The following is a 12,949-nucleotide window of genomic DNA, read 5'->3' as shown; positions in this document are numbered from 1 at the left end:
CTGAAGGCTAAATTTGTATTTCTAAGGTTTGCAAAACATGACAATCTGTTTGATACTAATTTACAAGTATAGCACCACAAGGCAGAAACATATTCATCGCCTGCTTGGACAACATGAGATTCTTTTTTTGAAACGAGGCAAAATATTTGCCATTTTCATTGATTAAGGAGAAGAGAATTGCTCGGTTAATTGACGGAAAACCAGGCTAAAACCGATACAACCCAACCCACATGACATGGGCACCACCGGCCATCCTGGCCACCGACATGGGACGCAACCCCGACGGCACATGCCACCAGATGGCCACACGCGCAAGCAACCGACAGCTCCGACTGATTTGATTTACATCCTGAGATTTGATTTACATCTCTACGGAATCAGCCACACTCTTTTTGATCAGGCGGTTAGCGATTAAAAAGGCCACCTACATTTCCCATAAATGAAAATCTCTCTCTGGTTTTATTACGTACTTCCAAATCTAAGCCCTGTGACTCCGTGACTGATGATAGGTTTTATTTTTTTGGCACGAACCACTCAGTTCGTTCTGAATTACAAATAGTTTGCAGAAGCACAAAGACATACACTTCTAATTACGCTTATAAATCTATTTTCAAAGGTTCCACTAGGAGGGTCCACACCGAACAAACACAGTGGAGTTGTGATCGACACAGCCGAATTCACGCATTCAGAGCACGACATATATACAATCTCTAGCAAGAATTGTTAACATTAAACTAAGATAGATTTCGCTGTCACGAGCCATTCAACTGATTCGCAATCACAGATTGCATGGAAGACAAGGAGCACAACCATACCAGTGCTGATTGCAATATTAGCACATCAGTTGTAGAATTTTGAGAAGGTGAATATCATACATACAATGTTTTCACACTGACTCGAGTATAATCACCGTTACTATCTCCAATAGTTGACCACCGGGCTGATTAGACCAGACATTCATCTCCACAAGAGCAGTACATATTTATTAGTACTAGACTACTGGTAGTAGTAAGTTTCATTCAAAAGATGTTCTCGGATTTCAAAAAATGTTCATGCATTTAAAAATATATTCCCAGATGCCCAAAAATATTCACGAATTAGGAAAATGTTGTTGGATTTCAAAAAAGAAATCGATTTCCAAACAAACTTTCATGATTTTGAAAAATGTTGACAGATTTCACAAAATGTTCCAATTTTTCTAATCACGAATTTTAAAAGATTTATCGGATTTCAAAAAATGTCCCAAATCTCGAAAACAAATCATGAATTTGAGTTTCCTTCATGGATTTCAATATATGTTCTGAATTTTCAAAAAATATTCACACATTTGAAAATATATTACTAATGAAATTTAAAATGGGAAAAAAACTAAGAAAAAGGAAATAAAAATAAAAAATTACAAAGTAACTATCACAACTAAAAATTACAATAAACCTCTTGGACACATGTTTTTCATTGTGTTAATGTTTGCTTGATTTTTTTTTGAGAAAAGTTTGCTTGATGAAATACCACGAAGGCTTGCTACTTGTTCACCTGCACAAAACAGGCCTAGAGCAGTCTAGGCGAGCAGCAGCATAGGGCGCCTCTGGGCCTGAACTGGAGGGCCCATTTCCCTACCTTCGGGTCCATTTCAGAGTGAAAGAGAGATAGAAAGATTGCTCCAAAAAAAAAATTTGCCGGCGACGGAGGCCATGGAAGGCGGCCGTGGATCTGCGCGGCGGTGCGGCGTGCGAGCGGTGGATTGCGCACGGCTGCGAGCGCGCCGCGGGGCCCGCGTCCGCATTCCGCAGCGCCCATCCTGTCGGCCCGCTCGCTCGCCGGAGACAGCGCCGCCCTCCGAGGTTCGTACGCACCTGGGTGCCTGCCCGTCGTTTGGGATGACCCTCTTCCATCTTGGGAACTCGGGAGTGATGTACTAAGCGTACAACACTCTTTGTTAGCTATTCAGTTCATTGATGGTGGCGAGCTTGTTAATCCGCAAATCTCAGTTTTTGTGCCTGCTTGAAGTGCAGAGTTGTGCGTCCTGCCGACAGGTTGTGCTGTTTTTGGGCGATTATTACTTCCTCCGATCCAAATTAATTGGAGTAGTTAACTTGGGTTGCAGTACGATTTGTGATTTCAAGCTGAAAAGGCCAGGTGGTTAATCTTGCTGACTTGTGCGCTTTTGTGAGGACAGAAAAACTCAACAGTCTAAAGAAATCAGCTCAGGGGACTCGAGGCAAGTCTGGCAGAAGCTCTGTGTCTCTAGTAAGCATTTGGAGCAATTCCTCATTCTCTTCTGCACATCGCAGTGACGGGATCTACTTATATTACACTCCAGTTGTTTCTTTTCGGTATCAATTGTTTAATCCATGTTTGATTTCATATTGGTCTCCTTGCCTTTTACTGCATTTCATGGAAGGGCTGATATCTTGTAAATTATCTCAGCAGCCCAACTAAAGAAAGGACCAGAAACTAATCTCACCAACAAGTCAATTTCGAATGCCACTACAACGAATGAACAGCTCAGGAGCTTGGTCTTGGATCAAAGGGCTAGGGGAGATGAGTTTGCAAGTGTCATATCACATCAGCTTGAAGGTAAAAATGTAGTACGTTCTAAGTCACGGCCCTAGTACAAATAGTTTCAAGGTGTCACAGTATTACCTGATCTGCAAATCCTGGACTGAATAGGAAACTAGAAGTGCTTCAGTGGGGTTTAAAGATAATAAGTCCAAATATTCCAGTCTTAAGGGTTGTTCTGAACTCCCAGGTCCAATATATTTTGCCACTGAGACTTGTAGCTATGTATTTATGTGTCTTCTTTTGATGGCAGCCATCGAAGCTGTCGAGGCTAATATTGAAGCGTTAAGGAAAAACAACCTAGACAAAGCTATTATGTGTTACAATAAATTTCTTAGTTTTAAAGTTGTTGCAGAAGAAGGTAATGAGAGGTTCAGTGACATGGTCAATAAGTTAGCTTCATACCTTCACGTGTGGCATTTCCTCTTTTTTAAAGGGGGTACCTTTGTCTTTAATAAAATTGACATCAAAATCCTGACAATGACTATTCGTTTCGCAAAAAGTTCAATAAAGACGAGTACAGCTGTGAGTTGCAGTTTCTTATCTGAGCAGTCTAATATTCATATTGTTTGAAATTGTAGTCACTGAAGTTCTCATTCTCCTTAAACAGTAATTCAGTGTATTCCATTCCTTAAAAACACTGAAGAATTTGAACCGAACTAACGATCTCTTCAAGTTTGCCAGAATCATGAGAACAAGATTCCAAGAGGCTACCATCAAAGGTATTCCATGTTTCCTTTCAAAATTGTATCGTGTCCATTTTCTCCAAAATGCCAGTTAATGGAGTTTGGCACTCCCCCCCCCCCCCCCCCCCCAAGAGCAATTCTGTCAATGTTGCTACAGTAGCGCTCTCTGTATGTGTTGAGTATTTACCTAAATTTCCAGCAATCTGTTTTCGACATTCCCTTGCTATGGGGGCCATATATGATGCATGACTCATAGCTTAAACATGTTTTCTTATTCTTAATATTTTATTTTGGATCATAGAAATGAATTTGCTTTTTAGTACAACTTATTTATTATTATAGACTTATATTTAGTGAAAATAATTAATAAATTGCTAATATACTTTGTAGTGTGATTTTTTATGATGATAGGAGAATATACATTGAGTTATTGTTTCTCTCAAACGAGCACCCAAGTGCTCCTCATTGTATTAGAACAAGCACCAAGATGTGCAAATCTTACAACCTGAAAAAACAAAACATAAAACAGTAGGAAGCCAAAGGCAAACCAAAGACAAGAAAAAAATACAAAAGGCAAAAAGATGTACTGTACACTACCCTAAAACTATATAGCATAGGGTCAGGAGGTCACACATGTTGAGGGCCCGCTGAGTGCCTTGGCTGCAGCAAGCAGCCATAGCTGCACTTCAGTGAGGATGGCATCCACCAGCGGTGGAGTGAGAAGTAGCTGAGCACTGGATGCCAAACCTGTCGAGCTTGAGTTATGGTTAAATAGTTAGTTATTTAACCCTAAAGCATAAACCCTATGGGTGGAAATGTACCTACCCTTTTCAGGTGGTTAAAGAATTATACTTTTTTTTTGTCAACATCAAACCTTTTGAAGTTAGCGAGTGTAGACATGGAATCTTGCAACTCTTAAGAAATTGTCAGAATGCATATGTCTGTCTGTAAAGCTCATATAATATAGATGTTGTTGGAAGACATATAAGTTTACTTCCGGTGATTTCACAATAAGTTCATTTGCCCCAAAATTAAATCTTGACAAACATAACATCGTTGGTGTGTGTTTTAATCTACTGAGTGTTGAGATGAGCCAAGACCTGTTAATGATATTGACCTTGCTTTGCATGATGGGAGGTGGCAGCAGGCCTTAGGAGCTATAATATCATGGAAACTGGAACTGTACCGTCCTTTCTGTATGGCGTAAACTTCCTACTCCCTCTGTCTCATAATATAAGAACGTTTTTGATACTAGACTAGTTCCAAAAACATTCTTATATTATGGAACGGAGGGAGTAATAATCTTGGCAATTTAAAATCACCACATGTGGAGCTGTTGCAGAGCAGTTCATGTTGACGTCTGGTGTAGCAAAGCCCAGCCATGCCTACTGTGCTTCCTCATGAATAGTAAATACTAAACATGATTTATGGAATGCCTAGCTTATGAGCTATATAAATCTTTGTTCTGCACTACATGTGGAGCTGTAAATGTGCTGAATATTCTTTTATCATATTATCTATAGAGTGTTCTACTTGCACTGTCTGCAGGGGTTCATCCCACAAGTTCATTTTGCCCATACACCTCATCCATAACAACTTCATAACCACCGGCTTTGTCCGTTGATACCAGAAGCGAAAGCACCAGCAATCAAAGTCATTCCCAACGAACAGCATCTCCCATAGATGGTAGAACAGACGTGCAAAGCAAAAGAAGATACCTGAAGTAAAGGGTCTGGACATGGTTCTGAACTGAAGAAACACTCAAACAATACATTCCTCAATGGAATCCTACCATCCTTGCCAGCACAAGAAAATGAATGGGCAGACTAGCTAGGCATACGTTTCCCATCCCACGTTATGCTTTTGTCACGTCATCTCGCCCACCGAGATTGTCCGGCCCTTTCTGTCAGACAGCGCGGATTAGATCATTAGATGCTAGAGCAGACATGCAAAGCAAAAGAGGATGATAATTGATACATGAAGTAAAGGGTTCGGACATGGTCCTAAAATAAAGGAACACTCAAAGAGTACATTCCTGATTGGAATCATTCCATCCTTGCCAGCTCAAGCAAATGAAGGAGTAGAAGACAAACTAGCTAGGCAGCGCTGTATAGATTCTTTTTTCTTTTTGAGAAGAGGCCAGAAAAAGTTTAGGTGCATGCTTGATGACCATAATGCATTGTCATGTGTCCTCTTGGCTATGCTCCTAGCTCCTCCATTCTCTCGGTTGACCCTTTACTTCATGCACAACCAATAATACAATAAGCTAGCTTGCTGGACACACACCGGCAGCAGCTGCGATGGCTGAGCTCGCGTCTGGCGCCGTGAGCTCGCTGCTGGGCCTCCTCCGAAACGAGGCGCTGCTGCTGAGCCGCGTCGGGAGCGACTCGGAGTTCATCAAGGAGGAGATGGAGAGTATGCACAGCTTCCTGGAGCACCTGGCCAGGACAGCGCCTCCCGCTGGTGGCGGTGGGCACGACGAGCAGGTCCGCACGTGGATGAAGCAGGTCCGGGACCTGGCCCACGACTGCAGCAACTGCATCGACCTCTACCTCCGGCGTGGTGATCCGGCGGTCTACCGTGCCAGGGCCGGCCGCTGGCGCTATCTCTGGTGGGCTTCCTGGTTGGTGCAGAGGATGGTCGCCCAGCACAACGTGGCCATCCGGCTGCGCGAGCTCAAGGAGCGGGCACGCGACGTCGGCAACCGGCGGCTGCGGTACGGCGTGGAGATCCCACGGAAGGAGGAGGCGGCACCTTTGCCCTCGTCATCGTCTCAAGCTGCTGGCATAGAATACAAGGAGGATGAAGACTATCAGATTCAAGCCGCCAACGGTTCTGATCCCCGTCAAAGAGCTCTAGAACCTCGCCTTGTCGAGGAGTACTGTGCCGAGAAGCTAGTCGAGAAGTTAGCCAACTGGCAGGAATTGCAAGCCAAAACCAACAACCGTATATCCATGGCATCCATTGCCATTGTTGCGCCGGATGATACAAAGGGCGCCGGCACCGTCGCACAGGACTCTTTGAGGTTTGCCACCAAAAACTTTAAGCGCACGGTTTGGGTCAACCTCTCGGCACTGCACTTCCCATGGGATCTTCCGCTGTTACCCAGCGAGATCCTCTCCTACATCCTGTATGAGTGTGAGCAGCAGAAACAGCATGAGGATGAGCAGCAGAAACAGCATGAGGATGAGCAGCAGAAACAGCATGAGGATGAGCAGCAGAAAGTCACAGGCGGGCAAGGTGAGGTGAAGCCGAAGATGCCTATTCCTTGGGAAGGTTACAGTTACAAAGCAAGACTCCGGGACGAAATACTGAATATGTTTAATTATGGAGAAATCCGCAAGAAGATTGATGAGATCAGGAACAAGGTTCGAGAAGTTGACAAGGGGGAGATTGGAGGAGTGGATAGAGGGAAGGTTGAAGAAAACAAGTGCTTAGGCATATTCCACCATGCGCTGCGGCTCGTGCTGAACACGCTGGTTCGGCCACTATCCTCAGAGGGGGCTATAGAGGAAACTGCTTCATTGCTGAAAGATCATATGGAAACAGGCGAGTCCAAGACCCAGATTCATCTCGATAATAGCCAATATGAAGATATCCTGCGCAAGGTGTTCCCGACAAACAAGCCCCTGCAGTCCCAGCAGATCCAGGAAGCCACCACCAGTAGTGCTACTACACTGAGCGAGGCTCACATCAAAGAAATCATCCACAACCACAAGATTACTCTAGACATCATATTGGGGCTGCTTCCCAAGCCACAGCTACTGGAAGGCACCTCTACCAAGGAACAAGCCATTGATGCTGCTGCTTCTGTCTCCAAGGAGATATCAGGGGAGGCAACCGGTGCTGCTGCTGCTGTTATCAAAGAAACCAAGGAGAAAACGAAGGAGGTATCAGAGGAGGTGACCAGTGCCATTGCTTCTGCTGTCATCGAAGAAACCAAGGAGAAAACGGAGACATCAGGGGAGGTGAGCAGGGATATTGCTGCGGCCGTTGTCAATCAAACCAAGGAGAAACTCAAGGAGCTATCAGCGGAGGTGACCAGTGCTATTGCTGCTGCTGTTATCAAGGAAACCAAGGAGAAAATGAAGGAGATGGACATTACCGGTGCTATTGCTGCTGCTGTCATCGAAGAAGCAAAAGAAAAGATGAAGGGAATAGTATCAGGAGAGGTTGAGGCGACCAGTGATGTTGCTGCTGCTATCACTGAAACCATCAAAGAAACCCTGGAAAAAATGTCGCAGATCCCGTGGAGGATTTGGGGTCTGCTGTACACCAAAGGGATAGTGGATAAGATTAAGCCACGTCTGAAAAATAAGAAGACCCTGATTATCCTCCAAGATGACAAAGACTATGTGTCAGCTGAATCCCGGTGGGAGGAGACCAGAAATGCTTTGAACCTATTAGGCTGTGCACCTGGCAGTGCAGTGATTGTGTCCACAAAGAACAGCGAAAAGGCCAAAGATTTTTGCTATCCACCGGGAGAACCAATAACATGTTCTCTAGTTGGACTCTACCATGACACTGTGCTCCAGCTTACAAAGCCACGGATGATTAATGGAAATGACGGAGACATCCCGGGGATTCTACGTGAAATCTTGGCCAAGTGCCATCCACATGAGTTCTGCATGAAGATCTTTGTGTATGCTCTTTACACTAACCCCAACAGGAGCTATGAAGAACTGTGTAAGCTAAATGAAGATCTGGCTCCCGCCAAGACATTGGGCAGTAAAGCTAAGAATATGATCAAGTTCTCCTACAAAGATCTGCCTAGAGAACACAAGACTTGCTTGTTGTACCTAGCCATCTTTCCTCAAGGCCACAACATCAAGAGATCAACCTTAATAGGACGATGGGTTACGGAGGGGTTGATAACTAAGCAAGACTGGGCCACTGCAGTGCATCATGCGGAGCAATGTTTTGACACCCTGATTAAACGAGGGCTTATATTGCCTCATGATATTGGTGCTGCAGGAAAGGTCAAGAGCTGCATGGTAGGTGATCAAGTCCATGGGTTTATCACCGAGGTCGCAGAAAAAGAACACATTTTGGATGCACGCCTTTCTGATCTTTGGGCTCGCCACTTCTCCATCTTTAGTGGTCTCCGACTCCGTGCCTCTGATGGCATCGAGAAGTTTGTATACAAGCTCCCCAAATATTCACCACAACTGCCGCTCCTGAAGGTGTTAGATCTGGAAGGCACTCAATGCTTTGACAAAAATCACTACCTGAGGGACATTTGCAACAAGATATTACTTCTCAAGTATCTGAGCCTAAGAGGAACAAATGTTAGACATCTTCCCAGTGAAATAAACAACCTCCATGAGCTAGAGGTATTGGATATCCGGGAAACTATGGTGCCTGAGCGTGCAACAAGGAATATCCTGCTCCTGAAGCTGAGGCGCTTCTTGGCTAGCCGTGTTGATCCAAATTCAAGACTCAATGATAAGTCGGCACGCTTTCCTGTCCAGATTCCTTTCAAGATTGAGAAAATGGAAAATTTGGAGATATTGTCAAATGTCAGGGCTTCAGGGGATGGCAGTGAGTTGAAAGAGATAAGACATCTATGGCAACTAAGGAAGCTCAATGTGGTTATCGAAGACAGGAACAATCACCTTGAGAAGTTGCTTCGAGCCATCGGTGACCTAAAAGATTGCCTCCAGTCCCTTTCAATCACTATATCCTACAATACCAGAACTAAGAGCACTCTCTCCAACAAAGAGATGCGTGATCTGTTAAGACAAAGTCCCAAGCATCTTGAGAGCCTAAGCATCAATGGAGTCACACAAAGTGGGCAGCTCCTTGAACTGCTGGCCAAAGGTAGTGATGAACTTGCCAAGGTAACTCTGACTGGTACCTTGCTGGAAGAGGGTGATCTGGTGGTCCTTGCCGTGCTTCCCAAATTACACTCCGTCAGACTCCGATCCAATGCATACAATGGGAGAGAGCTCACCTTCAAGAAGGATGTATTTCCACAACTCAAATACTTTCTTGTTGAGGGCTCCAACAAGGCTGTGACTGACATCAAGTTTGAAGATGGAGCAGCTACTGAGCTTGAGAAGATTGTTTTGTCCTCCACCAACATAAGGTTTCTTAGTGGGATCGACAACCTTCCAAAATTGAAGGAGCTTGAGTTGGAAGGAAACCAGTCCCTACTTTCATTTTCTCAAGACAAAGTATCTCCTGACCAAAGCGCCGAGAGTGGATCCGCTGAGCAGAACACAAAGGGCGAAGCTACCCAGCGAAACACTCAGAGTAGGGCTCCTGAACAAAACAACGAGAGTAGAACTCCTGAGCAAAACACTCAGAGCAGAGCTGCCGAGAGAATCACCGAAAGCAGAGCACCTGAGCAAAACAACGAGAGTAGAGCTCCTGAGCAGAACACTGGGAGCAGAGCTGGTGAGGGAATCACCGAAAGTAGAGCAGCTGAGCAAAACAGCGAGAGTAGAGCTCCTGAGCGAACCATTGAAAGCAGAGCACCTGAGCAAAACACCGAAAGCGGAGCAGTTGAGCAAAACAGCGAGAGTGGATCTGCTCAGCAGAACACAGAGGGCAGAGCTGCTGAGCGAAACATTCAGAGTAGAGCTCCTGAACAAAACAACGAGAGTAAAGCTCCTGAGCAAAACACTGGGAGTAGAGCTGCTGAGGGAATCACCATTAGTAGAGACCCTGAGCAAAGCAACGAGCGCAAAGCTCCCGAGCAAAGCAACGAGCGCAAAGCTCCCGAGCAAGACAGTCAGGGTGCAACTCCGAAGAAGAACACTGAGATTAGTGCTCTTGATCAGAACACTGACACCGATAGTAAGTTCATCTTCAAGACGGGAAAGTTCCAACACCTCAAGTATTTTCGTGTTGAGAGCTCCAAAATGATCAGCGTCATCTTTGAAAATGGAGCAGCTCCTGAGCTCAAGAAGATTGCCTTGTCATTGACCGACAAACAACACCAGCTCCGTGGGGTTAGTCACCTTCCAAAACTGAAGGAGATCGAGTTGAAGGGTGAGAAGTTCCTTTCATTATTTGACAATGCTGATAAAATTGACAACGCTGATAAAATTGCCAAGGTGACTCTTTGTGATACTCACCTGAAGAAGGGAGATGTACAAATCCTTGGCAAGCAAGAAAACCTGCGCTGCCTAGAGCTCTCAATCAAGTCTTATGATGATGACAAAGGCCATCTAGTCTTCAACAAAGATGAGTTCCCAAATCTTGACCTTCTTATTGTTGAGTGTCCTACCATCAGCAGCATCAGCTTCACCGAGGGATCTGCTCCTAAGATTGAAAAGATTGTTTGGTCCTTCAAGGAGATGAAGTCTCTCCATGGCATTGACAACCTTCCGAGACTGAAGGAGATTGAGTGCAGGGGTGACCAGGTGCCATATCAGGTGAGAAGAGACACTGCAGCGCATAAAGCCCGACCTGTTCTTACACACAAGCCACAACAACAAGACCAAGCAAAAGAAACGAGCACAACAAAAAAGGACGATGATACAAGGTGTGCACCAATCTCCCGCTTCTTGAAGATCAAGAATAAAAAAATTGAAAAGAAAGATGAAGAATCGGAGCTGGTTGACTGAGAAAAGGTCTGCAAGGATTTCACTCTCCATCATCCGCATCACTATCCATTCATATCACTGCTTCCCTGAACTGCTGGCCTGTTTGTCATGCTATCCATGTGCGTGCCTGTCATGGTATCTCCTTCAATCACTTGTGCTTGTGTACATGTTTGTTTTTTAATTTCCATCAGAGTTGTGTGCATGTTTGTGCCTGTTGTGTTGTGTTCTCCTTCAGTTCATTCTGAGCGGAGGAACACTTGTATCAATGACGAAAACTGGTGTGAGGAGTAACAGAAACTGTCACATAATAGTTGTCAAATATTGTCATCCTGTGACGAGTCAAGCGATTTCGTCATTGTGTTCTTGTAAGGGCTGATGTAAGTATGCTATCCATATGCGTACCTGACAAGAATAATCTATTATGAATTTGTGTGCTGTAAGGGTTGATGTAGTATTTGCTCCTCCTTTTTAATCCCTGCAACAGGAAGACTGAACATATTCTGAAATGGAGGTAGATGTTAATTAGTTCGTCAGGGTTCCTTATTATTCTGATGCAGAGAGGAATGGATATAGTACTGAGTTCAGTTACTTACTATCAGCAAATGCATGAGCAATATAGATTCAGAACCGAGGAGGGATGCGAATGGAGCTTGCGGCATTTGCTAGTCAATATGTCCTGCTCTTATGGAGATCAATGGCTGGTCTGATCGGCCTAGCGGTCGTCAACTACTGGAGATAGCTACAGTACCTATACTTGAGTTAGTGCGGCATACCATACTTATGGTATTTACCTTTTCAGAATTGTGCAACTGATATGCTGCTAATATTGCAACCAGCAACGGTATGGCTGTGCTCCTGCACACAATCTGTGATTGAGAATCAGTTGAATTGCCAGCCACATCTAACTTAGTTGGCACTAACAATTAGTACTTTTTGCTACAGATTGTATGTATGTATGTCGTGCTCTGACCTCTCTGAGTGTCTGAATCCGCTGTGCTGTTGGTCACAAACACAGCCCACTGTGTTTGCTGTATGATAGACATCGTTTCAAGACTCTGCAACTGTGGTGCCACTAGTGGGATCTTCAAATACACATTTATAAGCAGCACAACTATTGCAATTGTATAATTGTATTGCAATTGGAAGACGAGTTTTCTGCAAATTGTATGTTGTTGCAATTGGAAGATTGAGTTTTCTTTCATTTCTAAGATTACTCTGTTACCCGTCGTCTCAACACAAAGTGGTGCAGAGGACGAGCCAGGGTCACCGCCGCCCGTGAAACCAGCTTTTGCCGGTGTTCCTGTACTACCACGACGGCGGCTTCTGCGTCGGCTCTGCCTTCACCGAGCTTGGCGCCGCCGTGGTCGCCAAGTGGTGTTTTTTTTTTCTCCATCATTGATTTGCAATTTCCACACATCTTGGGATATTTATGTGTGTGTGGTTAGATTTGACAAAACAGCTGGGATTGATGAAAGTGATGGAAAAAGGCTATACAAAGTACACAAAAAATATATAAATTTCCCCACTTTCGTCATATAGAAATCTTAAAGAATTATGTTTTAAGATTTCTATATAAAAACTAGACTAGTGGAAGGGGCGAATGCTTGGGACAAATAGTGTGAAACGTGGCCTTTTGGTCCTGCATCTGCATGCCATGCCCGCGAGCTGCTACGTGATGATTGACGATGCAATTACCGATTGCCTTTCTCGGACGCCGGAAAAAATGGGTCGGCCATGTCGGTCGCCGGCCTGCCTTACCAGAGCGCCATGTTGGCATGTTGCTGAGTTCACCCTGAACCTACCTGAACTTGGAGGAACAGGAGTATATTCTTGTTGCTGGTGAACAGGAGTAAATCGGCTGCGTGCAAAATGTAACTATGCACGCACACTGTGGCTGAGTTGGAGCATGTATGAACAATTGCACATATCCTCACAGTAAATTAGGCATCCAGCAGCGCTGCATACCTGTAGACGGGCATTAATTCGAGTACCTTATTCGTTCGGTGGCGAGGCGACGGGCATGCAGTTGGACCCGCCTTTCATTCCCATGTTCGTCGCTCGCCAGCGTCATGTTCGACAAGGTATCCCCGTCCATGCATCGTGTGTGTGTGTGTGTGTGTGTGTGTGTGTGTGTGTAGCCAATATTCTGCC

At 44.8% G+C, this 12,949-nt stretch overlaps 1 protein-coding gene across 2 annotated transcripts; it reads left to right on the top strand.

Annotated features, from left to right (window-relative positions):
- The first annotated feature begins 1,655 nt into the window (after positions 1-1,655).
- LOC125535306 lies at positions 1,656-12,195 on the top strand. Of its 2 annotated transcripts, XM_048698360.1 has the most exons (3): positions 1,656-1,841; positions 2,177-2,247; positions 2,428-12,195. In XM_048698360.1, the coding sequence occupies exon 3, from the start codon at positions 5,546-5,548 to the stop codon at positions 10,817-10,819; it is 5,274 nt and encodes a 1,757-aa protein (XP_048554317.1). In that variant the 5' UTR covers positions 1,656-1,841; positions 2,177-2,247; positions 2,428-5,545; the 3' UTR covers positions 10,820-12,195. The 2 variants fall into 2 exon arrangements, with proteins under 2 accessions (XP_048554317.1, XP_048554316.1); XM_048698359.1 differs by having other exon boundaries at positions 2,177-12,195.
- Positions 12,196-12,949: the final 754 nt, after the last annotated feature.

The sequence above is a fragment of the Triticum urartu genome, chromosome 2, assembly GCF_003073215.2.
Source record: "Triticum urartu cultivar G1812 chromosome 2, Tu2.1, whole genome shotgun sequence".
Lineage (NCBI taxonomy): Eukaryota > Viridiplantae > Streptophyta > Magnoliopsida > Poales > Poaceae > Triticum > Triticum urartu.
Note: the sequence above shows the minus strand (reverse complement) of the source record. Positions and strands in the feature narration are given on the sequence as shown.

Bases quoted from the DNA above. Each gene is read 5' to 3' on its own strand.
- LOC125535306 (XM_048698360.1), top strand. From the start codon at position 5,546: ATGGCTGAGCTCGCGTCTGGCGCCGTGAGCTCGCTGCTGGGCCTCCTC.